This window comes from Gouania willdenowi, chromosome 6 (assembly GCF_900634775.1).
Source record: "Gouania willdenowi chromosome 6, fGouWil2.1, whole genome shotgun sequence".
Lineage (NCBI taxonomy): Eukaryota > Metazoa > Chordata > Actinopteri > Blenniiformes > Gobiesocidae > Gouania > Gouania willdenowi.
Window position 1 is genome coordinate 61612353 of NC_041049.1, and position 26150 is coordinate 61638502.

Here is a 26150-nt window from a genome sequence, read left to right on the forward strand (position 1 = left end):
ATAATAATGATAATTATTAGTATTATTTATAAAAAAATATATATACAGTATATATATATATATATATATATATATATATATATATATATATATATATAATACTATCTACTTCATAGGTAAACAGCACTAATTTTAAACTAATATTTTTGCAATATAAAATAGAAACATCTTGCATATTGTTGACCATCACATGAACATTCTTTAAAGGGATTTGATTATTTACATGTGCACAAGCTTCTTGCTATGTGTTGTTGGTCCTCAGTAAAATGGCGGCCAAAGTGGAACCATTCCCACGGGGCCCATGTCCATTCTCCTGTGTGTTTCTATAGTACGAGCTAAGCTAGCATAATAGCCCCGTAATAAAACACAAATCCACTATTTGGTTTATTTTCAAACTTTGCTTTTTGATGGTATAATCGTTTTTGAATTAATAAGCTTTTTTCAATCCAAACTCAGCTTTTGAATGTCACTGTTTCATTATTCATATTGTATTTGATTAATGTAAATAATGAAATAAAAAGCAATGACTTATGGCTTTGTGAAGGTTTTGAAAGAACTGTTTCATATCTAGTTGGTAAACATTAGCTAAATTCAACCTCAAGGACCTTCTGAAAGTGTAAAAATGAAAGTTTATTGAAATCAAATTAAATAGTTTTTTTATTTTTATTTTTTTAATAAACGTTCTCTGTACAGAATGGAAATACTTAGAATTCAAATGCATGATGTGATAGGAATTGAAATCCTAAGAACCAGCCCATTACATGAGGACCATGAATAGCTCAAATTAGCTAACTCTTCATTGTGGCACCTTGTACTGAGTGAGACTTTTTTTAGATAAATGTTTTAAATGCAAAAAAAGAAATTGGCCTAAGTATTGACCAGTGAAGTGGATCAGAGCATCACTATAACTCTGGTTGAATGTGCAGACGGCTAATATCTATTATTTATAATTATTTTAATAGGTCCAATCTTATAACTTTGGACTTAAAGGAACTGTCAAAAATGTATTAATGTCAGAGAGTGCTGAATAGGCCTTGACAGGTCATCTTTTCATGATGTTTTCTACCTTAGTTTTATGGTTTTAGTCATTCATTGCCCTCTGTAATGATTCAGCCTTTATGAGGCCAATCTGCTTGTTTGTATCTATCTCATGCACATAAAGATTAATCAGTAGTCATTGGCTTTGTCTGGTTTTCTGAAGATCTTTTTTTTTTGTGTATCCCGAATTAGTGTGAAAATGCAGGTTTAAATTACCTTATTGATGCCCTATAACAGTGATTCTCAACTGGTGGGTCGGGACCCAAAAGTGGGTCGTGGACCTGTACTGTGTGGGTCGCGGACAGCTGGTCAAAAATAAATAAATACTTGATGTCTCTCATGTTGGGTTGGACTTGTCTTTTATTTTGAAATTTATGTTTTTAAAAAAAAAAGATTATATGGATTAATAAGAATAAATTTGGTTGGTTGAATTCTTAAAAAAAAGAAAAAGAAAAGTGGGTCGCGATTTAATGACTGTGACAAAATTGGGTCGCAGGGTGAGACCAGTTGAGAGCCACTGCCCTATAACATTGTTTCTCAAATGGGGGTATGTGTACCCCTAGTGGTACGCGATGGCACTGAGGTACTTGAGAGAGAGAGAGAAAGAGGAAAATGACTCACTTGAAAGCATTAGAAATATGTGTATAATGTTTATCTTTAGTTAAAAATGACAATCATACTAAATATTACCAGCAACTCACAAAATGACAACAAAAACACTCAAAATAAGATGATATACAATAATGAATAATAAAAAGAACAGACAAACAACAACAGAATACATAAAATGACACCGGAAACACACACACTGAGAGAGAAGAATTTAAATAATACCAACAACACATAAAGACGACAACAAAGACACACTAAATACACAAAAATAACAGAAACATACAAAACGACATAGAAACACACAAAACCACGCGCAATATACGAGAAAAATATAGTGAATAACAAAAAGAACAGTGAAACAATGACAAAATGACATCAAAAACCCTCAAAATGACACAAAAACAATTATGATAGAATTTATCTTGATTAGAACATGAACTGGAAATACAAGAGCCAGTGTTGGTCCCACACCATACGGAAGATAATCGTAAATGATAAAAATTATCGAAATAAATATTTTCTGGAGGCAATAAATACTGTTTCATTCACTTATTTACAAAATGAGATTCTTTACAATGTGTATTGTCACTCATTCATTCCATCATTATGCTCTGTAGTTTTTTTTTCACAGAATTCTGAGCAAAGAGGGGTACTTTCATTCAGAAGGGAGAGAAAGGGGGTATTTGAGCCAAAAAGTTTGAGAACCACTGCCCTGTTAGTTAGTTTTACCATGTGTGGAAAACTGATTTGTTAAATTAAATGGAAAGTAAAAGCAGCATTACATATTCATAATAATAATGATACATCCAATTTGGATAGTGCTTTTTTGGACACTCAAAGATGCTTTACATGGCGAATAAGACAAAACAAAACAAAAAGGGGTTCATGGAAAAGCCAGTTGGGTTTTTAGTAATGATTTGAAGTTTGGTAGTGAGTCAGAGTTTCTAATGGTTGGTGGGAGTGAGTTCCAAAAGGTGGGGGCAGCGATGGCGAAGGCTCGGTCCCCCAAAGTTAGCGCGAGTGATGGGAGTGAGGCGGTTGGTGTCGGGTGGGTTGGTGTTGTTGCAGGAGCTCGATGAGGTAGGGCGGGGCCAGGGTTAGGGTTATGGAGGGACTTGTAGGTGAGGAGGAGGAGCTTATATTGAATACGGTATTGAACGGGGAGCCAGTGCAGCTGATGGAGGACAGGAGTGATGTGTTCTCTGGACTGGGTGTGAGTGAGGAGGCGGGCAGCAGAGTTCTGGATGTATTGCAGTTTTTGGAGATGAGTGGTGGGAAGTCCGTAGAGAATGCTATTACAGAAGTTAAATAAAAAACAATCAGTCAATGGACAAAAGGAATGTGTTTGAAAGTGTTTGTTTGAACTTATATTTTGTGATCAGATAGTGTTTGCTTTCTCTCTAACTTTGGCAATAATTAGCCATGGAACGAATGTCGGTGTTAGCCATTGTGAAGTTGCCTGTATTGGCATTTTTTTGAATGTGCATCAGTATCCATTCACTCACTGGACCCTCTATACATCGACGGCAGCTGCCCGTGGCAGATTGTACTTCATTCTAATTAGAATTAATAATTGAAAATAGGAAATCAATGTGTGCAAATTAAGTGGAGTAACAGTTGGATTTATTGGGTTGACACTGTTTTTGAGCTGCCACATCTTTGTCGCCGACTGATTGTCTTTATCTGCAGCCATGCACTGTGTGTGTTGTTGTTGTTAAATAAAACATTCACCATTGCTTGAATCACATTTTTCCAACACTTTTCCTATAGCGAGGCAGCTCAGTGTTTGTTTTCCGTAGGAGAGTGAAAGGATAGATTAATAATTGGAAGGAGCAGTGGCCTGTGTAACAATCTGCTGATCCAGAAGCTTCTATGAGCTGTGTCAGGTTTTGTGGAACAAGTATATACTGTTTACTGCACCAGCTGCATGCATCACTGCTTATTATAATCGCATTTATAAGGGACAGGATTGGGGTAAATTACATTTTTCAGTTACAATTAAATCTTCAATTACCGCTGTTCAATTACAATTCAATTACGATTACATTGGCCGACATTTTTTCCAATTACAATTAAATTACAATGATTTTTTTTATCCTCAGAAAGTCAGTTCCAATTATGTTCTCAATTACTCAAGTTTAATTACAATTACTGAGCTTGAAATACATAAACTAATAAAAGTTATCTTTTGGATTGTGTTAGCTTTCTATTAGCATATCATGATAACGGTTCCTAAATCAGCTGTAAAATATACACTATCTATCATCTAATTTCTTTCCTATCTGTCGGTTACCTTGTTAGGTTTCCTAATCAATGAAAATATAGGTTTTAATATTTTTGGTTTGGATGTCTGACCCTTTTTTGTGTCAGTATACACCTCAATTACAAACATATTTTAATAATTGTTAACTACATATGTATAGAACTGTACATAGAACTGTAACATCGTTCCCCAGTTTTGGGTTAAATTATAATTGACAATTTTTATAGAATTTTCAGGGCAAATTACAATTACAGTTATATTTACGCCAGTCTTACTGAAATATGTATGTTTTTCTTTCTATTTCTTTCTTTGTTTAGTGTTTGCTCTTATTTCTTTTGTAATATTTCTTGAGCATCTATAACACAAGTAATTTCGTCTTGGGATAAATACAGTACTTCTGATTCTGATTTTGATTAATTGTAAGTAAGGATGCAGGTGCTGGCCCGCGTAAGCAAATTCAGAAATTCCATCCATTGTTAGCATTAGCATTAATTAGCATTAACATTAATATACGATATGATTAGCTATTTTCAACATTATCATAATTTAGCATTAGCATAAGTTACCATTAGCATAAGTTAGCATTGACATTAACTTAGCATTAATATTAACCTAGCGTTTACCTAGCATTAACACTAACCTGACATTAGCTGAACATTAGTAATAAGGTTGAAAAAAGTTTAAATGTGGATGGGAAAATGAAAAGTTAAGTTGAAAAGTTAGATAAAAGCTAATACATAGCATAATGGCCAGGAATTACTTGAATATTTTGACACCAAACTTGTTGGAATCGGTTGAAAAATGCGGGAGTAGTAGGAGTAAGACGGAAGAAGAAGAAGAATTTTCAAAATAAAGTTTAAGGATACAAATTTTGCATCCTCACTAATGACGCCATATGTGTAATTAATTATCAATTATACAATTACAATCATAATTGACCCCAACCCTGATGAGGGACAATAAGATGGGGTGCACTCCTTTAAATAGCATCTCTCCTTGTTGTTGAGAAAAAAGCTTTGTATGAGTTGGTGAACCCCTGGACCCGTTAACCCTGTTAGAGATGAGCTGCAGAGGGGCCGCCTGGCAGCTGCGTTGCATGTATTGATCTGGAATCACATCCTGGCCAGACAAATGATCAGATCTTCCTCAGGATAAACAACCAGCGCATGGTTTTAATCAGGAATGCGTGCGCCCTGAAATAATTAAGTTATTCACTCATTAGTTTTCTGATCCCAAACAAGCAACAGTCAGATCCTGATAGTTCTTATCAAACTGGACTTAAGCCTGTGGTGCATTACCCTGTGTGCAGCACTGATCGTCCCTGGTTCCTCGGTGAAGATGGATTAAGCTGGACAAAAGACACGCCCAACCGCAGAAGCTGCAGCGTGCTGTTATTCCCATTCAGCATGACGACCCCCATGACTATTGGCACTTTCCTCTGTATACTCTCAAAGTCATTTGTCAAGCTATCACAGCTGTGCACAAACTATCTTCTGTCCTATTCAGAGTTTCCTCAGTCCAAAACAAAAGGCGGGGTTGGAGTCAATTATAATTGTAATCGCGTATTTGATAAATCATTACAATTATTGCGTAATTGCAATTTAAAAAATCTGTTGCTGTCCTGATCATAATTCAATTGTAATTGACTTTAGACAATTGACTTTGGGATTGTAATTGGCATGGAGATTCTATAAAAACTGTCAATCATAATGTAATAAAAGGCAAACCTGTGGAACAATGTTACAGTTCTGATTCTTACACATATGTAATTAAAAATTATTGAAATACGTTTCATATTAAGTTTACCTGTTGGTTCTCTTTAGGATCATTTTACTATTTTAAAAAATGAAAATTATGGGTATACTGACAAAAAAGGGACATTAGTACCAATATTTTCATTGATTAGGAAGTCTAACAAGGTAACCGAGAGATGAAAAATAAATGAGATTTTAGGTAATATTTTTTAGTGTATTTTACAGCTGTTCACCTGTTATCATAAAAGATGCTTACAGAAAAATAGCACAAGAGGAAGGTTATATTTTATGGGTTTATTTATTTCAAATCCGTGTACCCTTTGTTCTTTGGTTATGCTGTTTTAAAACCAAATCAAAAATAACAAATAAGCGGTGTGGTTATTTTGTTTCATTGACTTAAAACCAAAACAGAAATACCGAAACATCAAAATGTTTTATTTTTTTTTAAACTGAGATATTTGGATATTTTTGGGGAAATTAGTCGACTGCACCTGGTTTCCCTCTACAGGTCCTAGACCAGGTCTCCACACACAATAGGACTGTTTAGGATTTATTTCAGCAGTTTTCTGGTCCTGCTCCTGTTCTCATGCAGTCTGTTGATGTATGGATGGATAAAGCGGCTCATGTTTCAGGGTAATAGTTTTATGGTGTTACGATCCAAATAGTATCCAAATAGTATCAACTGTGAGGCTGGTGTGAGGAGCAATAGATGTTAGAACTTCTACCATTTGACATTTTTGCAGGCAGTAAATATATTTATTTTGCACATTTTAATCTTGCTAGCCACTAACAGCAGCCATCTACACACACAGAAGTTGATCACAAGATACGAGGAGCACCAGTAGATTCATTACCCCACCTCTGGTTCCTTTAATCACATATCATTTGCATGCTTTTCGTAGCGTCCATTTGCTTTGTTTTGATTTATTTATGTATTAAGAACGTTTCAATTCACCAGTTCATCAGTAATGTGTCTTATGCGTTGCTCCTTTTTTGTCAGTGAGTAAAAGTCCGTCCTAGTCTGTGGGTCCACTCTGTGTGGTGAGATTAAAACATGAAGCTCTCGTCCATAGTTTCCCTGACATATCCAAATATCACACAAACAGAAGATTGAATTTTAAAACAGAAAAACGCTGCTTGCCTGGTTTTTGGTTTTCTGTATTTCTGTTTAGGTTTGAAGTCAGTAAAACAAAATAAACACATGGTTTATTTGTTATTTTGATTTGGTTTTAAAACGGAATAACCTAAGAACGAAGGGTACACGGATATATGAATGTTGTCTTGATGGATATTGATATTTTATAAAGAGAGAAATTCATAATTAACACAACAATCATCCCGTTTGGATGCTGGTGTGATGTGTTTTTCTCTGCATTATTAGACCGTGATGAATAGCTGGAAAAGGTTTTATTGAATAACTCCAATTGCAAATAGCTCACATTGACTTGAAATCAACATTTTACATACTCGCGAGTCAGCTGAACTGTAAGATCAGGTGTTTTATTGAGCATTTTAGAAAATAGATCATGTTAACACGTATTCTGAAAACAGATTATATCTTAATGTCATTTTTAAGTACCGACTTGTCATGAAGTGGGATATTAAGTGCATAACAGAGCGTGGTGTATATTGTACAGTTGAAGACTCAGAGAGGGGTTTTTTTTGTGTGTGATGATTAAAATGTGAGAGACTCTCTCTTGGAAACAGTGAGTCAAACCGCTTTCCTCCAGCTCTGCAAAAAAAAAAAAAAAAAAAAAAAATGTAAGCCAAAAGTAAAAACTGCTTTCACGAGCCAGAGCCATTTGCCTTCCAACGTCTTTAGCTAAGTAATTTCTCAAGTGTCAACAGTAGGTGTTAATAATAGTTATGTGACAGTGAGTGACTCAGGCAGCTGGCTGTGAAATCAGGATAGGAGCCAAATACTCCTGCAGCAGTAAAAAGGTTCTCCTGATGGAGCGGAGAGAACACGAGTGACCGTCACTACCGCACTAACACTGGACGTGTGTGTCACGGAAATGTTCTTTTCTGTCGTCGTCCAGCTGAGAGAATGAAGAGCGCTTACCAAAAAGAAGTATACCTAAAGTGCATTGTACTAAGTATAGTTTAAGTATATTTTGCTCAGTACTCTTTTAGGTACCAAGTACACTTACCCAATATACTGGTAGTATACTTCAAAATGTGTAAATGAAACTCGACACTCCTGGTGCTTGTATCGCATGATTGCGGTCATTTTTGTTGTTTAACAGTTTTTAAAAAAACTCGAAATTCTTACAAAATCCCTCAATTTTCCTCATATTATTACTTAATATTTCCCCTAATTTAATAGAAATGAGTCACAAAATCAAAGTGTAGATCCTGTTGGGACTGATATCTGTCACTTATTGCTTGGATATGGTCAGTTTCTTACATATTTTGTAATTTATGCATGCATGTAAATGCAAACTCTGGCACAATAATGTTGAAATTACTCGTTTTCATGCATAGAATCTGTGGTCCACTTGAGATCAAACCGCTTCGTATTTGGCCCCTGAACTCAAATTTACGGTGGCTGGGAAGTGTCAGGTGAATGCATTTACAGAAAAACACGAATGCAAAAAGGTCACAACACGAATGCAAAATGGCCACAACGGAAGTGTTTCCGCAACGGAAGTGTTTGCGACAGACCGGTATTATGATATGATAGCCTAATATGAAAAATATAAGAGTATCCTAATCAACTTTCACTTACTTTCATACGTGTTTCGATGTCTTCTTCTCTGTTCTTCTCTGTTCTGGTGGGTTAAAAACATCCACCAGAAACGTGTCCGTCTGTAATTCGTGTTGTGACCTTTTTGCATTCACCTGACACTTCCCAGCCACCGTACAGATTAGTTTCACACCCGTGATCAAGATCGTGTGTCAAATCCTCGGCCGGGGGCCAAATCCATCCCTTTAAAGCTCCCAATTTGGCCAGCAGGAGAAAGTAAAAATGACAGCGACAACTAATTCAGTTGTAGATATCTTTTTTTGTGGGATCACAGTTTTCCCACGCCTATGGCAGTCATTTTTTACTTTAAATTGTTGTAAGCACTCTCAATTTTTCCAAAATGCTCGTTTTACTGCCTAAAATCTGTCGCCCACTTGAGATCTTCTTCTTCTTCTTCTTCTTCTTCTTCTTCTTCGTCTTCTTCTTCCTCTTCGTCTTCGTCTTCGTCTTCGTCTTCGTCTTCGTCTTCTTCTTCTTCTTCTTCTAATTTGTACGTTGCATTTCCGGAAACAAGACTTGTCGTGTATGAACATACAGTGTTAGCAGTCAGATCGTGTCAGAGTGTCGGTACGTACAGTGTGAGAACATGCATTGTGAACTGCTCACATTCGGGCTCTGCGTCTGAGTCGCACAGTTTGAGCTGGAGCTGAGTACAACGATTGAAAAAAATGCACAGTGTATCCCAGCCTTAATGTAGAAAACAAAATACACAAATACATTTTTAAAAAAAAAAAAAACAAAAAAAAAAAAACAACAACTTTAAAACCTAAATTATAACAGAAACCGTCCTATTGATCTGTTGATGCCATTGATCTGAGTTAATGCAGCAACAGAGTCTGTCAATCAGCCAATCAGCACCATCTGAAGATGATCTACTGACCATCATCCAGCAGGTCTGAGCTCCTGAGTAGTCACACACACTCATTTGTGAACATTGTGCCATGCTGCTCAGCTGATTCTAGCTTGACGCTCCTGCCATCAATGTGACACGAGAGTTTTACGGTCAGAACATGGAGAGAAAGACACAGGAGCGGTGTGTCCCGACCCCGGAGCGACATTTATGGATCTCCGTGCACAGCATCCTCTGCGCGCGCTGCCGCTGGTGCACATCCAGCTTTTTCTCTCCCTCACACACACTTCACTCTGCATTGTTTTATTCAGTGGCTGTTAATATTGACTATAGTTTTATTGTAATTTTTTTCTTATACTAGAAAGGTTAACTGGTGTCTTTTTCCCATCTCCGCTGTGTATTGTGTCAACATTTACTGCAGCTGATCTCTGCGTGTGTGTTTGCACCTGCCTGCGTGTCGTACTATTTGCATCACAAACAGTTCCAGGTTTGTATTGCATTGCGCCCTCTGCATTCATTTATTTGCATTTCCTCCTCCCATTATTTTGCGCCCTTTATGATCTCTGCCTACTTTACATATTCATCAGAGGGAAATGTGCAAAATAGGTTGTGGGTGCATTCTGACATGCTGAAGGCACGCAGTCCTGATTCCCTGGGGTTTGTACTCCTTATTAGCGCGTGGAATGACATTTGCACACATTTTATTACCCCTAAACCTTTAGTGAACCCGCCCCTCAGTGTACTGCAAGTATGCTAAAGTGATGCACTTTTAAATACATAAAATGTAAACTGAAAGCATACTTTTTAATTTTTAGTTTAAAATAAGTATACTCTAAGGATACTTGAATAGACTTCTTTTTCATAAGAGTGTGTGGGGAGATATGATGTGTTTAAGGAGATGGCTTCAGGCCCTCCGTTTGCATTGAGCTCTGAGAGGCTTATGACAGCTTTGTGTGGCACGGACCGACTTCTCCTAGAAAACAGTGACAAACATTTTGCTGCCGAGGCCAAGTTCAGGAGAGCTTTTGAAACGAAGGAAGCTGTGGAAAGCGGTTTGGTTTTTAATCCTGTTGCAGTTTAGCCTCTGATTATACAGCCTCCTGAGTGCACTTCAAAGCTTCATTTCTCTCTCAGCTCATTTTCTCTTGGACATCACCTTCAGAAGTTTTACTACCTGCTCAAATCCTCCGTCCTGATCTGTTTTGTTCCAGCCGAGGAGATTTTACCCTGCGGCTTGGGATTGGACCTTTCCCCGTGTGTGAGGTTGTCCACATTCAAGCAGTTATGCTTCATGAACTCTGGAAGCCCTGTGTGTGTGTGTGTGTGTGTGTGTGTGTGTGTGTGTGTGTGTGTGTGTGTGTGTGTGTGTGTGTGTGTGTGTGTGTGTGTGTGTGTGTGTGTGTGTGTGTGTGTGTGTGTGTGTGTGTGTGTGTGTGTGTGTGTGTGTGTGTGTGTGTGTGTGTGTGTGTGCGTGTGTCCGTCCTCTACTTGCACACTGACCCAGGTCGGATCAGTTAATGAGTCTGATGGTTTCCAACTTGTGTTGCCTTCGTTTCCTTGGTTGCTGCAACTCTCAGGGGGTCGTACTGCTACTCCCACCCCTCACCACTCCACTCAACTCAGCCACACTCTCTAGCTGGGTTTCCATTACAGATTTTTGCAAAATAAAAGCAATATTTCTATATGTTGACAAAGCTTAATTGTGCTTTGAACGTGTTTCCATTGAACGTTGTTTTGGGAAGCAGCCTCACAACTCCCTTGAAATCTCATCCCGCGAGAATTTGCTGCAGGAAGACGGACGCTAATGTGGCAATAATAATTTTAAAATATAATGCTACGAAATGTCTCGATCTCCTTCTTTCCACATGTACCGAGTCATGTTTTCTCGAAGAGCAGTGGTCATGTGACCAGGTACGTCAGGTTCTGTGACGTGTATTTGCGGAAAAAGTGTTTCCATAGCGCTTCTGCGACACATTTCAATATCGAAACGTCTAAAATTCCTCCTCATGAAAGCGTCAGACCTTTTTAGCGATATTTGAGTATTTTTTCAAAAATTTAGCTGTTTCCATTACCAGTTTTTATGGCGCTATTTAGATTTTGCGCATTTCCAAGGCAAATGAAAACGCAGCTTTTGACAGCTGGGAGTGTCATGTTACATGCTATTTTCTATTTCTGAGCAGAAAAAAGCTCACACTACCAACGGTTTGCGTCCTTTTACATCGTGACGTCATCTTCGAAGGTCTTAAAAGTAACGAGCCCCTTTTTAAAATGTAAGGATTAGAAAGTACAGATATGTGTTCAAAAAAGTAAGCAGCAAAAGTAAAAACTCACCAAAAAAATACTCAAGTAAAGCACAGATACCAGAAAAACTACTTAAGTTACTTGTTACTTGTCACCTCTGCTTACTTGTACTTGTTTGTACTTGAGTACAATTTTGATTAAGTAACCGTACATTTACTTGAGTAGGATAAATCAGTACTCTTTATACCTCCGGTGAGCTGCAAAAAAACCACAAATTAAGCACTAGGTGAATTTTTTAGGCCACATTTGAAAAATATTACAAATACACCCTGTATTAATGTGATCAATGTGTTAGACCAAAAACATGACGCATACACAGCCTATCCTATGTTTTGTGGTTGCTGGGGGAGCCGTGAGCACCACTGAGCCCGGGGAGCTCTGATGAGTGCTTATGGACCGCTGGACCAAGTTGGAGCTAAAGCGCTCATCCATTACCACGGTGCCTGCACACTCCTCACATTTAATGTGCCAGGGTCGTTTGCGTAGCAGGTCCAACACTCAGTGAACTCCTTCATGCCAAACTGAAGGCCAAGAGCAGATTGGATCAATTGAAAGCAGGACCATATAATGTGGCCTCCTCCATGTTCAACCACAGAGGTATCACCGTTTCAGGACCCCCTTCAGGGCAGACCTGTTGGTGTCAGAAAAAGGCTGATCAGCTTCCTGCTGCGGACCTGGAAAAAAAACAGGCTTCAGTGCACACCATGAAACAAGCATCATTAAGCTTTCACTCTACTAAACGTAGCTCAGCCAAAGTGAATATAGCGCTGTGCGGTGTAGCCTCTTTACCTTTACAGCTGAGTTTACACTGACTAAGATGCCTTTAAGAAACTAAGAATATTTTTTGAACCATTTGAGTACATTTTATTTTTTTGCTTATTTTTACCCTTTTTCTGCAACTACACCAAACTTGCCATACTTTAACCTATTTTCATCACATTTTCTTGTCATATTTTTGCCCCTTTTAATGCATTTTTTGCTACATTACTCCCATTTCTGCCACTTCTCCGTCATAATTCAATGCTTTTTTTGCACATTTTTTCCACTTTCAAGAAACTTGAAGCACTTATAAACCCTTTCCACCATTTTTTCACATAATGTCACATATGTTGACCCAGTATTGTCACTTTTAACGTCTTTATTTTTACCACTTTTTCTGCAACTACACCAAACTTGCCATATTTTAACCTATTTTCGTCACATTTTCTTGTCATATTTTTGTTCCTTTTAATGCGTTTTTTGCAGGCTGAAAAGGTTGAGAACCCCTGCTCTATATCAGTGGTGTCCAACTCATTTTCGTTCAGGGGCAAAATATGGAGCAGTTTATCTTAAATGGGCCGCAGATTTAAGGTGAGAACTATAGTAATTTGATCATTATTGTGCTGTAGTTTGCACTTCCACGTATAAATAAATGATAAAATATGTACGGCACCAATAATATTAAAGCAATAGGTGACAGATTTCACTTCCGGCAGGATCTTCACTTTCAACCTATTTTATTTCGTGACCATTTTTAATGTACTTTGGGGAAATTTTGTGGAATGATTTGAAGAATATTGCAGGATTTTTGAAAATGTAGTCATTTTAATCATTTAAGATTCAAAATTACTTACATCATGTGGGTCCTGCTGATATTGTGGAATTTCATTGAATTTGCATATTATTTTGAAGATATTTACAACTGAAATAGTTTGTAATTTACACAGTGGCTCATGGTTTCTCTCACCTTTTTTGCTTGCTGCTGCGGGCCAAATTAAATGCTCGAAAGGGCCGGATTTAGCCCCTGGGCCTTGAGTTTGACACGTATGCTCTATATAATTGTATTTAAAGTAACTACACATGAGATATTACATTTTTTTTTTAATACAAAGGTTTTTTTGGCGATATTCCCAAATTCCACTTGAGTTTACCCATTTCCACGTCTCTTTACAGAGAATTTACATTAACAGGATGGTTGAAACCTTTGTGAACATGCATTATTAGGATTATAGTGTTTTTATTTTCATTATCATGTTCTGATGCACATTGGACTCACCAGGGTTGGGCTAAATTATAATTGTAAATGCATAATTGATAATTAATTACAATTATGATTTAATTGTATTTGTAATTGAAAAAATATTTTGCTGTTGTAATCGCAATTGAAGTGGATTGAGATAATTGACTTTGTATTTGTAATTGGCATGGAAATGTCCTCATTTACAATTGCAAACACAAACCTGTGGAACAATGTTACAGTTCGATGGCGTACACATACGTAGTTAACAATTATTAAAATATGTTTCATATTAGGGCTGGGCGATATGGACCAAAGCTCATATCTCGCTATTTTTTCTCAAATATTTTTAACTTAATAAGGTCTTACCAGAAAGTCAATTCTAGGTAAAATTTTCTTTGCTTGAACGATGCCACACAGACACATTTATTAACAAACAGCTGCACAATATGTGCCACTTTTGGCTTTTTCTCCTGTAAGGGACAGCACGTGTGAGTGAGTTCTGTCGTGTGGCTTGTTTAGGGGAAGGTCTGGGTTAGGACGCACTCAGGAATCCATCTCGCTGAGTTTGTGCTTGAATGCATGGATGCACGCTTTTCAATAAGCTATAAAAATGTATATCTCAGAAAAATGGAAAAATTGTAAAGGAGGACACTGTTTGACTGTACTCTATGAATAATATTAAATATTTGTATGATGTGATTTGTACTGTGGGATTGATTGTAGAAATAAAAAATATATAAAACATATATCTCGATATAGGCAATATTGTAATTTTCTATATCGCCAAAATAGAAAACACGATATATCTTGAATCTCTAAATACAGTATTGCCCAGCTCTATTTCATATCAAGTTTTTTCACTACCCGTCAGTTCTCTTGAGGATCATTTTACCATTAAATGTTTTTTTTTTTTTTTAAATCAAGTGGTTTATTGACAGAAAAAAGGCTCAGACGCCCACACCAAAAATAATAATACCAATATTTCCATGGATAAAGAAGCCTAACAAGGTATCCAAGGGCTCAAAAAGCTCTCTCCACTTGAGTTTGCTTTTAGCGTTATGTAACCAACCTTATGTGTCAATTGCATTTTTGTATTTAAGAATGCTAATTATTTAGGTTTTGTACAAATGGTCAGTCACTTTATAAAGTGAGCATTTTTAACATTCCTCTGTCTTTTTCTCACGGACCATTTTTAACAGTTTGCTGCGAACGTAGCACCTGAAAAAGGTGTTAAAACTCAAACTGTTCAGTTTGAGATGTACTCAGTCCTCTCTGTTCATGTTTAAGGCTTCATTTTGTTTTCCCTGTAGCGTCTGAAATGTGTGAACAGCTTGCTCATGTGTCTCTCTGTTCGCAGAGTACATTTAGGAAGTTTGTGGGGGATGGTGATGGTGACCTTTCTCTCTGACATTTGTCAACATTGCATGTGTCCCACCTGCTCTGTTTGATACACATTGAGTTAGTAAAACAAACTCTGTTCTATGCTCAACCTGTGGGTGATAGAGTTAAAATTAATGTGTCATTTGTCCATCTGTAAAAATATTAACACATTTCTGCTGTTCTTTCCATCCTCTTGCCATCTTAGAGAAGACCATTGTTTCTCAAATGGGGTACGTGTACCCATAGGGATATGCAATGGTATTTCAGGGGGTACTTGAATGAGAGAGGGTGGAAAATCAACAAATAAAGTGTCTTGGTCCCGCCCCAGGCGTGAGACGATCGGAAATGATAAAAACTATTAAAAAAATCTATTCAGGAGCCACAAAATCAGTGTTTTTCAACCTTGGGGTCGGGACCCAATCTGGGGTCACCTAGAGTTTAAATGAGAAATTATTGATATCAAATTGGGTTACGAAACAAAAAAGGTTGGGGTACACTGCACAAAATACTGTTTGTTTCCACTTATTTACAAAATGAGATACTTTCAAATGTGTTTTATCACCAGTGTTTGGAACGTTTCTTTAAAAAAGTAATTAGTTATAGTTATACACTACTTGTTCCAAAAAGTAACTGACTTAGTAATTGAATTACTCTATAATAAAAGTGATTGTTACTGTTGAAAAAAAAAGTTGCTATGTCAAAGAATTCAGATTTTTTAGATGCGTGTGTCGTTGTGAGGTCCTTTATTAAATTTGATTTCACTCCTGGATATAATGAACACTTCACATACACGTTCTTGCCTTTGACCACAATTAATATAAAGTAGTGTTTGTATCGCCACCTTAAAAATGACAACTTTTCATCAGACTGCTCCACACTCACCAGCTCTGCTGCTTCATCAAATCTGTAGTGGTTGTGTGTGTGTGTGTGTGTGTGTGTGTGTGCTGGCACACATGTAAAAACACTGGCTCTGATTGGCTACCATGAAACATGACGCCGCCTTAGCCAATCATAATCGCTCACCTTGTTTTTAACCCACCTCCTCACTACAGCTGTGTATGAAGCCAGTGGTGCTTTCGGATAATAGTTTATTCAATCAATGGATGTAACGCACCGCATTTAACGTTCAGTAACATTCACGGTGTTGTAACGGCGTTATTCCAAACACTGGTCATCACTCATTCATTCCATCATTAGGATCTATAGTTGTTTTTCAATAGTTTTCTAAGCAAAATGTCGTAGTCAGAATAAGGGGGGACATGGATTCAGAAATAACAGAAATGAGGCACTAGAGCCAACAATGTTTGAGAACCACTGCTGTAGACCTGAACACCACTTGAATTAGTTTCATCTTGTCCCCATGCAAAATTTGGCATACTTTTGTTTACTTGAGATGACTTTGTTGTAATTTGCGCTACACAAATAAAGTGGAATTGAATCATCAATTTACTTCAAGTGTGTCTATGATTAGTTAACTTAAAGCATGCAATTTTGGAACAACTAATTTTGTACTAAATATATTTTATTTGTAATTAAATTGTATAAAAAAAAATTAAAAAAAAAAAGTTGAACAACTTAAAGTGTATCTAGTACTTTAAGTATATGACTTTAAATGTACTAATATATGCTAAATTAGCATAATAAAAGTACATTAAAATGTTATAAGAGTGTATTAAAATATATAATTTATTTCATTAATCCAATTACTAAAAAGAATACTTTGTAATTATTTGTAAACAAACTCTATCATTACCTTGCAATAGTGATAATTAATTTGCACATTCTTGCAAAAGTATTACTAGTATAGTAAAAACTGAAAGACTTGTGGGACTACTTCCTGGTGAAAAAATATACTTTAATGTATATTTGAACAGAAATAATGAAACAATGGAATGGAACAATGAAAAACAACATTCCTTAATATTACCCCTCCCACCACACACACACACACACACACACACACACACCCTGCAGACTTTGCTGGGTTAACTTTAAACAAACAAGCGTACCTGCCTCTGTATACTTGTCGTGATCCTAGAAATAATTCCTCATTCTTCTTCAAATATTCTCTTTGAACGTGAGTGTTTCATGTGTAGCTGACGGTCATTCGATGCCTCTTGTCTCTGTGCAGGCTGTGAAAGTGACTTCTGGGGATCCCACTGCAGTAACCGATGCCAGTGCCAAAACGGGGCAAAGTGTAACCCCATCACAGGTGCCTGTGTCTGCACCGACGGGTACCAGGGATGGCGCTGCGAGGAACCTTGTGAGCACGGTTACTACGGCAAACTGTGCCAGTTTTCCTGCCAGTGTCTCAACGGGGCCACATGTGACCACGAGACAGGAGAGTGCATCTGTGCACCGGGCTACACGGGGGCTTTGTGAGTACCAGGCACACATTCTCTCCCTTTCTCTGCCTTTACATCAAATCTATGATTTCCATCTGTGTGGGGACAGCTGTGGGCAGCGTTGTCCCTCTGGAAGTCATGGAGATCAGTGTGAGCAGCGTTGCCCCTGTCAGAACGGAGGAACGTGCCACCACATCACTGGAGACTGTTCGTGTCCCTCAGGATGGACGGTAAGTGCACAAGAGAACAATGAGCGAGAAAAGCTATAGAGAAAAACATGATTGACTATTGTTTATGGCAGAGGAAAACCTAGAATTTCAGGTTTCAGAGGTTGTATTAAAGGGTACCTGAAGTGAAAATGTAATTAACAAAAACTATGTGCACCTTTTTATTTAAAAAAACCTAGGAATGTCACGGTATTGACGATATCGCAATATTGCGGTAATAAAAGTGCCTCGATATCGTTGTGGTTGTGTCACGGTATAAAATAATGAGCAGTTTAAAATTCACTTTTTTGTTTGGCCGTAGCTGACCTTTTCAGAGTAAACTACAAGTACCATAATGCATTGGGGCGTCGTCATAGGTTGCAGGCGGTTGAGCCAAAGGCGTGCGACAGTGCGAGGTCAGAGGGGAAAGGATACATGGCGGATGATGGCAGCAGCAGAGCGGCATAGAAACGGAGGAGTTTGTAGAACTTGTTCATGATGCAGCAGCTACAAGTTAGAGGTGTGGAAATGTATTGGTTTCACCGCATCAAGAAACCATAAAGGAGAAAATGTTGACAGTGTGTAAATAATGCAAGTGTACCGTCCGCTACTCGTCCAGAAATACAAGCAACATGTGCAGCCACTTAACAACACGGCATCCAGAAGAGTCAAACAAGCAATCAAGTCTAGTCAAAAAACTCTAAAGGAATTATTTACAACCATGGTTCCTTAGAACAGCACAAGGACTCAAGTAATAACAAGATACAATGCGTAGTTACACCCGTATATATGTTGTTGTTGGTGTGTGTGTGTGTGTGCGTGTGCGTGGGCTTGGGCGTGGGCGTGGGCGTGTGCGTGTGTGTGTGTGTGTGAGAGAGGGAGAATGTTTTATAATCTTTGTATTGTGGGTGGGTTAGTTTTATTGTATTGACTGTATTCCACTGTAATATAGAAAGGCCCAACCAGGGACAGAAGTCATAAACAAGCACGAGCTTTAAACTTTTATGTGCATCACATCAGCTGCACTATAATCTGTATTTATGTTGAATTGCATTGTCCTTTGTGGTGCTCATGTTTTCAGGTTCATAATCCACCCAATAACTGAGGAGTTCCGGGGGGGAACTTATTGTATTGAGAAGGGTGTTTCCACGGGGAAGTATTTTTGTGTGTGTTGTAATGGAAAATAAAGATTGGAGTTCTATGCTGAACACTCCACCTCCGACTCCCTTTCTTCAGTTCCACACTGGTGACCCTGACGTTCCAGGTCCTGAAGAAGTTTCCAGGACCGTAGCGAACATGAACAACAACGATAGTTTCGTGAGATTACCGGAGTTCTGGGAGTGCAACGCTAGAGCGTGGTTCACCCACGTGGAAGCTCACTTTGCCTGCCGTGGCATCGCGGAGGATGAAAGGAGATACTACCATGTGGTGGCGGCGCTCGGAAGCTCCACAACCGCTTGCCTTTTTTAGCAGACAACTGACTGCCAGGGAACGCAAGTACAGCGCGTTTGACAGGGAGCTCCTCGCGCTTTGGCTCACGGTACGGCACTTCCGTTTTTTGCTTGAGGGTCGGGAGTTTACAGCTTTCGTGGATCACAAACCCCTGACATTCGCTATGTCCAAGGTGGCGGAGCCGTGGTCCGCACGCCAGCTGCGGCAGCTGGCGTACATCTCGGAGTTTACCACTGACGTACTTCACGTTGCCGGCAAGTCGAACGTGGTAGCAGACTGCCTCTCCAGGGTCATGCTAGGGATGGTTCAGTTGGGGCTCGATTACGTCCACATGGCAAAAGACCAGATCTCTGACTCCAGTGTGTTGGCCCTTAAAGACTCAGGCTCCGGGCTACACCTGGCGGAGGTACCCTTCGGCAACGCGGGCGCGGTGCTCCTGTGTGACACGTCCACCGGCAGGCCGCGGCCAGTTGTTCCCATTGATTGGAAGCGTTCGATGTTCGAGGCGGTCCACAACCTCTCGCATCCGGGCAGAAAAGCGTCTGTGCGTTTGGTGGCGGCTAAGTTTGTTTGGCAGGGTCTTGAAAAGGATGTGAGGTCCTGGGCGGACGCGTGCGTAGCTTGCCAGCGGGCTAAAGTGCACCGGCACACGAAGGCTCCTTCGTAATAGGACAATAATAGGACTTTTTAGAACAAATTTACACCGTCGGGCATCCACTATGGAGTGTTGCCATTTTGCACAAGACATGACGCACGTTAGTTCTTGTTAGCTGTTGCTAGGCAACAGTGTTCCGTTGGTCTACAGTATCTGAACAATGGTGGAGTGTAAAAATAATGGTTGCTATAACAACAGGACAAAAACCCCACAAAAACATTTCTTTAGCATCTTTGAGCCAAATAACGACACTAAGTCAGAGTTATCCAGACGTTGGCTCCATAATATCGGTACGGGATACACACTTAAAATGTTTACGTTCGTATAAATTTCGGAGGTAAGCAAATACCGCTTCAAGCCGAGTTGCTCTGTCTGAGAGGTTTCTGCGGGCTAAGCTAATGGGCTAAGCTAATGGGCTCAGCTATTGGGCACAAAGCCAAAATTACGTCGGAAATCAGACGCGGTCGCAGCAAAATTTCTTCACAGAAAGTCTCAATGCAGCTTGTAAACATACTTGTTCACAGTTGTCAGCTGCTGATCTTCAGAGGTAGTGGAGCATCATCCTGTCAATGAACAGATATCCTTTCATCACAATTGCTCGCGATATTTTTGCACTTCCAACACCTAACTACTCAGCCATGGCTCGTTTCTGCTGGTAACAACAGCTCTGTCCGTTAGGCTAATTCTAATGCTGAGTCGGCGCAGGGCTACATATAAGAAGCAGGAAGTTGATGAGAAAGGTGATATTTAATCTTCTCCTAACATACAACCTGGATGCTGAACTTTTATCACTAAAGTAGAGGTTACACACGGCTGCGCTTCCCACAATGTAAACAGACCTGTTGCGCCTCTACCTCCCACAATGCACCAGTTATTTAAAGTGACAGGCTGTGCCGATGAACGCAAGTGTGTCATATTCTGTCCAAAATGGCGACTCTCCATAGTTTAATGCCCAACAGCATAAAATCGCTCCAATAAGTCATTTTAATGTGTTTTTTTATAAAAATGTGCACATGTTTTGTTTATTGGTAATGCATTAAACACATTTTTTGCCATACACATTTTCACTACAGTATGTGATTTAAATTAGTTTAGCTGAAGCTTTGTTCCTGAATCTGCCTTGCAATATTTTCTTAGGAAACATTGCAGAAAATATTGCAATAAAAAAAAATGCAATTGCAATAATAACCAGCACTGTGAGCTTTTCAGCTAGCCCCTTAACCCCCAGATGATCTGTGGGTGGGTGCGTGGTGGCCCACTTAAAATGTTACTACAAAGTGAAAGGTTCAACCTCCCTGGAGGAGCTTCAAGTAGAGCTGTTACTCCTCCATTGATGTGGTTCAGATCTCCTGGAAAAACTACAGGAGATAAAACACTGACCTAGATAACCAAGCTTTGATTAGTATTTTACCACAAGACTGGATTTCTGGTTGCAAATTAAAGGTATTGATTGATTATTTTCTTCTTTTATTGCGGTACAAAGAGATTTTTTGTGACATCTTATGCTGAGGTAGTGAAACTGGCTTTTTTGGTAAATTATACAAGTATGGTAGTTACTACTTTATATTTCACAACATTGTATTGGGGCCACATTAAAATAAATAAAATCTGGGCACTACGAGATTAAAGTTGGAATATTTCAAGAATAAAGTTGTAATTTTATGACATTAAAGTTGTAATTTTATGAGACTAAAGTCACAATATTTCAAGTTTGAAGTCACAATATTTTGAGTATTGAATATATGAGAATAAAATTGAAACAAATAGGATGTGTGTGTGTGTTGCGGTCAGTCGTGCATTATGAAGAATGTGGAGTATTTAGTGAGATTATATTTCTTACACATGGTGAATTACTGAGCCGTTTGGCCCATCATCACCACTGTTATCAGTTGAAGGACTTTAAAGTGACTTTGCAGATTTTTGCATATGTTCCGATGAAAGAACCAGACTGATTTGGAACAATTAGCCTCTTTAGTGGAGGAGGAAGTGGATAGAAGTGGTCGACTTCAGGGCTATTGTTGTTAGTTGCGTTCACTTCAACAGGGAATTCTGAGCGCCATTATGAGTTTTTTAAGATATGGCTTTATTCTCATAAAATTATGACTCTATTCTCAAAATATTACGACTTTAATCTAATAAAATTACAACTTTATTCTCATACATTTACGACATATACAGTAGCTCAGATTTCTTTTTATTTTCATGTGGCCCTATTACCCTGTCGTAATATTTCGATTTTCAAGGTTTTTTTTACTACTCACTTTTTTTAAATGTGAGTACTCCAAAGTGAATAAAAGTGAGTCATTTTTATTTTTTTTTATTCCTGCTTCTTTTTTTTTTTTACAAGGAATGCTAATTTAAGAATTCATGTCTGAAAAATGATAATACATAAACAAAATCATGAAACTTTAGGAATAAGTAGTTTGAGCTACGTTGGTCAAAATCAGTGTTCCTGACCCTTTGGTCTTCATGTGGTACAATGCACTGTTGGCTGTGTTTTCACAGGGTTCAGTTTGTGCACAACCTTGCCCTCTTGGCAAGTTCGGCATCAACTGCAGCAAAGACTGTTCCTGTCGCAACGGTGGAATATGTGACCACATCACCGGGCAGTGCCAGTGTGCTGCTGGCTTCAGTGGACGCAGGTACACAGCGTATGTGGAATACTCAATGCAAACTCAGACAATGTTGTAATTTATTAGTATTTATTGCAGAGGTGCCGAAATTATCTTCATTGAAGGGCCAAAAATCAGTGACGTGTCATGAGCACTAGGGTTAGGTAGGCTGGGCGTTCCAAATCGAGACCACCAATGTCAACACCAATGACAATTTCATATGTTTCTGCTGGCAAGTGTTAATTCAATTCAATTCGATTAAATTCAACTTTACTTGTATAGCGCAATTTCCAACAAAGTCATCTCAATGCTCTTATCAAAATATAAAACCCATAAAAAGAAAGAAAAAAACCCAACAAGATCCACATGAACAAGTATTTAGCCATCTAACAAAATCATCATCGCAAAACACCATAGCAGAAACATAAACAATTATTTAATATAGTCTCCATACTCTCCCAACAAGATCTATCTCATGACACGGCAGCACATCCGTTGTTTGTGTTGGAAACACAGAAACACGGAGAAAATGACAACAACTCAGAACAGCCTCAGTGAGGAGCATCCACAAAGTTAATCCTTCCTTTTGTACCAATCACTGTAGAAAGTATGAACCATTTTCTGACCTTTCCTTTGCTGAAGCTCTGGTAACTCAGGTGTTGGTCTCCCATTTTTTAGAAGCTGTTGTTTTTCCTCAAAAAAAAGTTTCTTTTTCGTCTCTAAGCGCTGTCATCCTGACTGTAGTGTTATTCCGCTTCTAGCTAAAGAACGTAGCAGCAGCGCTCACGTGATATCAATTCACTAATGCACTGTGAACTTACCTATAGCATTTAGCATAGCGCGGTTACGTCCAAAGGCAGCGTAGAGAGCTGCATTTTTACGTAAACGGTTGTCATCTTGGGGAACTGACTGTGCATGCACAAACACATAAAAACACGCTATGGGAACAGAGGCATAGCGGCATTGTGCTTTTTAGAAGGGGTGTGGGTCCTCCTGGCTTAAAGCGGTTAGAAATAGCAATGTTTAGCGATTTGGGCTATGAAAAGCACAAAATGCTGACATTTTCAAACGTAAAGGTACTGTAGGCTATCGGAAATTGAAAAAAAAAAAATAATGTGTATATATATATATATAATTATATTATAATTAAAACAAATAATCAAAATATCAATTCACCCTTGGGTAGGCGCTGCCTACCTTGCCTACCCTGACTACACGTCACTGCCAAAAATGTATCACGCAGGAGAGTCGCGGGCCAAAACTAAACATTCATGTTGCAGTGCATGAAATTACATTTACCAATAACAAAACTGTACGAAAAAAAACGTAAAGTAGTTTTGAAATTGAACACTTTTCTTTAATGTGTTTCATGACATAAAAAGATGAAACATCTAAATGTCTTCAAAGACATTTAGTGCAATATGAATTCAACAAAATGCGACACAACATACACCGCCTATACAATCAAAACACTACATTTTCCACTGCCTTGAAGAATCCTTTAAAACTCAACAAAAATAATGTAATTGGCATCGGCTTTAGATTTCTTTTTTTTAAATCACTGTACTGCATTATATTAACTTTGGTTAAAATAGAGAGTATTTAGAGTACTCTAAAGAGCAGAACATGCTAAAAACTAATAATAAAAAATAATAAAATAAAAATTACATTTTCAAATACGGGCAGCGGGCCAAAACCAATCGCTTGTGGGCCAACTTTGGCCTGCAGGCCCTAAATTGGTCGACCCTGATTTAAAGAAAAAGCATTTCCTCATGTGGAAACCAAGACTTAAAATGTAGTCCCATCCCCTTTGTTGTTTTCTAATTGAGTCATGCACAGCACACAGTTTACCTGGTTCTTCTTTAACGTTTGGAAGGAAATGCTTGATTAATTGTACAATTAAGAGAAATAAGTGCCTGTAATAGCCTGTTAGTCTGTAGTTTTAAAGGGTTGTGCATTTCCAATTTGGTGAAGTTTTATGTTGTTCATCCTGTTCCAATCCCAACCTGTTCATTCATCTCACCAGTGGCTACACTATTTGGATTTTGCTCATTAATTATAAGTAATGGGCTTATATTAAGGTCTCATTGAAATCCACAGATCTTTTATGTTCTCAGTGGCTGCCAGAGCAGCCCTAAGCAGCTTCCCTTTATTAGCTCAGCTAAAGCAATTGTCTCCAGGATAGAAACACCTTTCTTTTTTTATTTTTTTATTTTTTTATTTTACAAGACCTTCACTTTATTTTATTATTTTGCAAAATTGCCCTCGTTCATTTCGTAAGTGGCAGGTGAATTAACCTGCCAGGAATAATCTCAGATTGCGTTAGCTCGTGCCCTTTCCTGTCTCGTATAATATTACTATTCTCCCCGGATTAAACTAAAGCTAAGTTCATTTTGAAATGAAACATAAGGCAACTCTTTTATAATGTAATTTAGATACAAGCAATAGCTTTGGTTAGACTCCTGAGATTTTTACTCTACCAGGGATTTACAGTTAATTCAGTTTACTTAAGTTAGAGAGAAACTTAGATGAAACTCTAAACATCAGAGTTTCGTGGACCATAAAATGTATAGCACAAGAGTCCATGGGCGTTGGATTTGGGGGGGTGAAAGGTACTGAGCACCCAGGGCCCAAGGGGGGTCCTCAGAAAATTGTTTTATATATATGTACAAAAATGCTTTTTAAAGATTATTTGTATTATTTATATTGGAATAAAAAGGGCCCTGAGTGAGAATAAGCTGGCCAGAGTGTGCCAGAGTGTAATCATTCTGTATCAACCTTTGTACACATTTGCTTTGTATATTTATCCTAGTGCAGTGCCCGTAGGAAGTATGTATATATTTAGCACTGTAATATAGGCTAGCATACATCTGCAGCTTGCTGAGAGAGAGAGTTAGAACCATAAATGAACTTTCTTCTATTGATTCTTGTTTTTTTTTATTTTGCCATTGAAAGAGGCCATTATGTCTCAAAATAACTTCACTAATCAATCAATCTTTGTGTAGTGCCAATTCATAACACGTGTTATCACTTCACAGAAAGCAGGTAAAAGATCTCACTGTTAATCACTTCCACAAGCAAGATAAAAAGCCATCATCAATGGGGCAAAAGATAACACGAGCTACCATGGCAACCAGCTGGAAGAGAGTGATTTATTGCACCCCAATGGTTGAAAAAAGCAGGTGTTTGGGGAATATTCTAAAGGAATATGAACTATTTTACTAGTACTAACAAACAACTTTTAACTAATCGTATAACATTTACAATTAGTAAAAATGCAGCAATTCAATTATGTCAAATTTTACACCACCTTGCGTTTTTTAAAAATGTATTTTATTTATATATATATATATATATATAACATACCACTGACCATACACTAAATCTGCTACACTTTAAATCATTTAACACAGCGTTTCAACGAAATTAAACATTTAAAGATAGTACTTTAATACTAAAACTTTATCCCGTGCAACGGTATTTATTCCTTTAAGTACTAACTACATCATGTCTCATATGTGTTTAACTACATCTCTCATGTGTATTTATCTTTGAAAGTTTAAATCCTGGAAAATAATCAGATTTTAGATAGCACTCATTGGTGATGGGCACAGCACATGGTCCATGTGGGCTACCTGATGCTCGCTGTTTGAGAAGTTCAGGGTTTGACTTTGTTTAGAGGCTGAGATAATAAAGGAAGGCTAGCAGTAACTTAAAAAGGTAGTAAATGTTTAAAGTTTCAATATGAAACACTGTATTTTTCCTAATTTATGCAATTGTTTAATTTTCAATGCAATCATAAAACATGTGACATGTTTGTACAATTTTACGATTTTGTAATATTGAACAAAAATCAACTTTGCGATTATTGTATATATATATATATATATATATATATATTTTTTTTTTTTAAAACATAATATTCAATCACAATCCA

General features: G+C 37.9%; 1 protein-coding gene across 6 annotated transcripts in view; it reads left to right on the forward strand.

The window, feature by feature from the left end:
• Nucleotides 1–26150, forward strand: part of megf11 (multiple EGF-like-domains 11) — a 173109-nt gene that overhangs the window by 97675 nt on the left and 49284 nt on the right. For 4 of the 6 annotated variants that reach the window (XM_028449412.1, XM_028449413.1, XM_028449414.1 and 1 more), the window contains 3 exons: nt 17075–17321; nt 17398–17518; nt 22107–22243. In XM_028449412.1, the coding sequence (XP_028305213.1) occupies nt 17075–17321; nt 17398–17518; nt 22107–22243 (505 nt within the window). The remainder of the gene's footprint in view (nt 1–17074; nt 17322–17397; nt 17519–22106; nt 22244–26150) is intronic. The other 2 variants (XM_028449416.1, XM_028449417.1) reach the window with 1 other exon arrangement.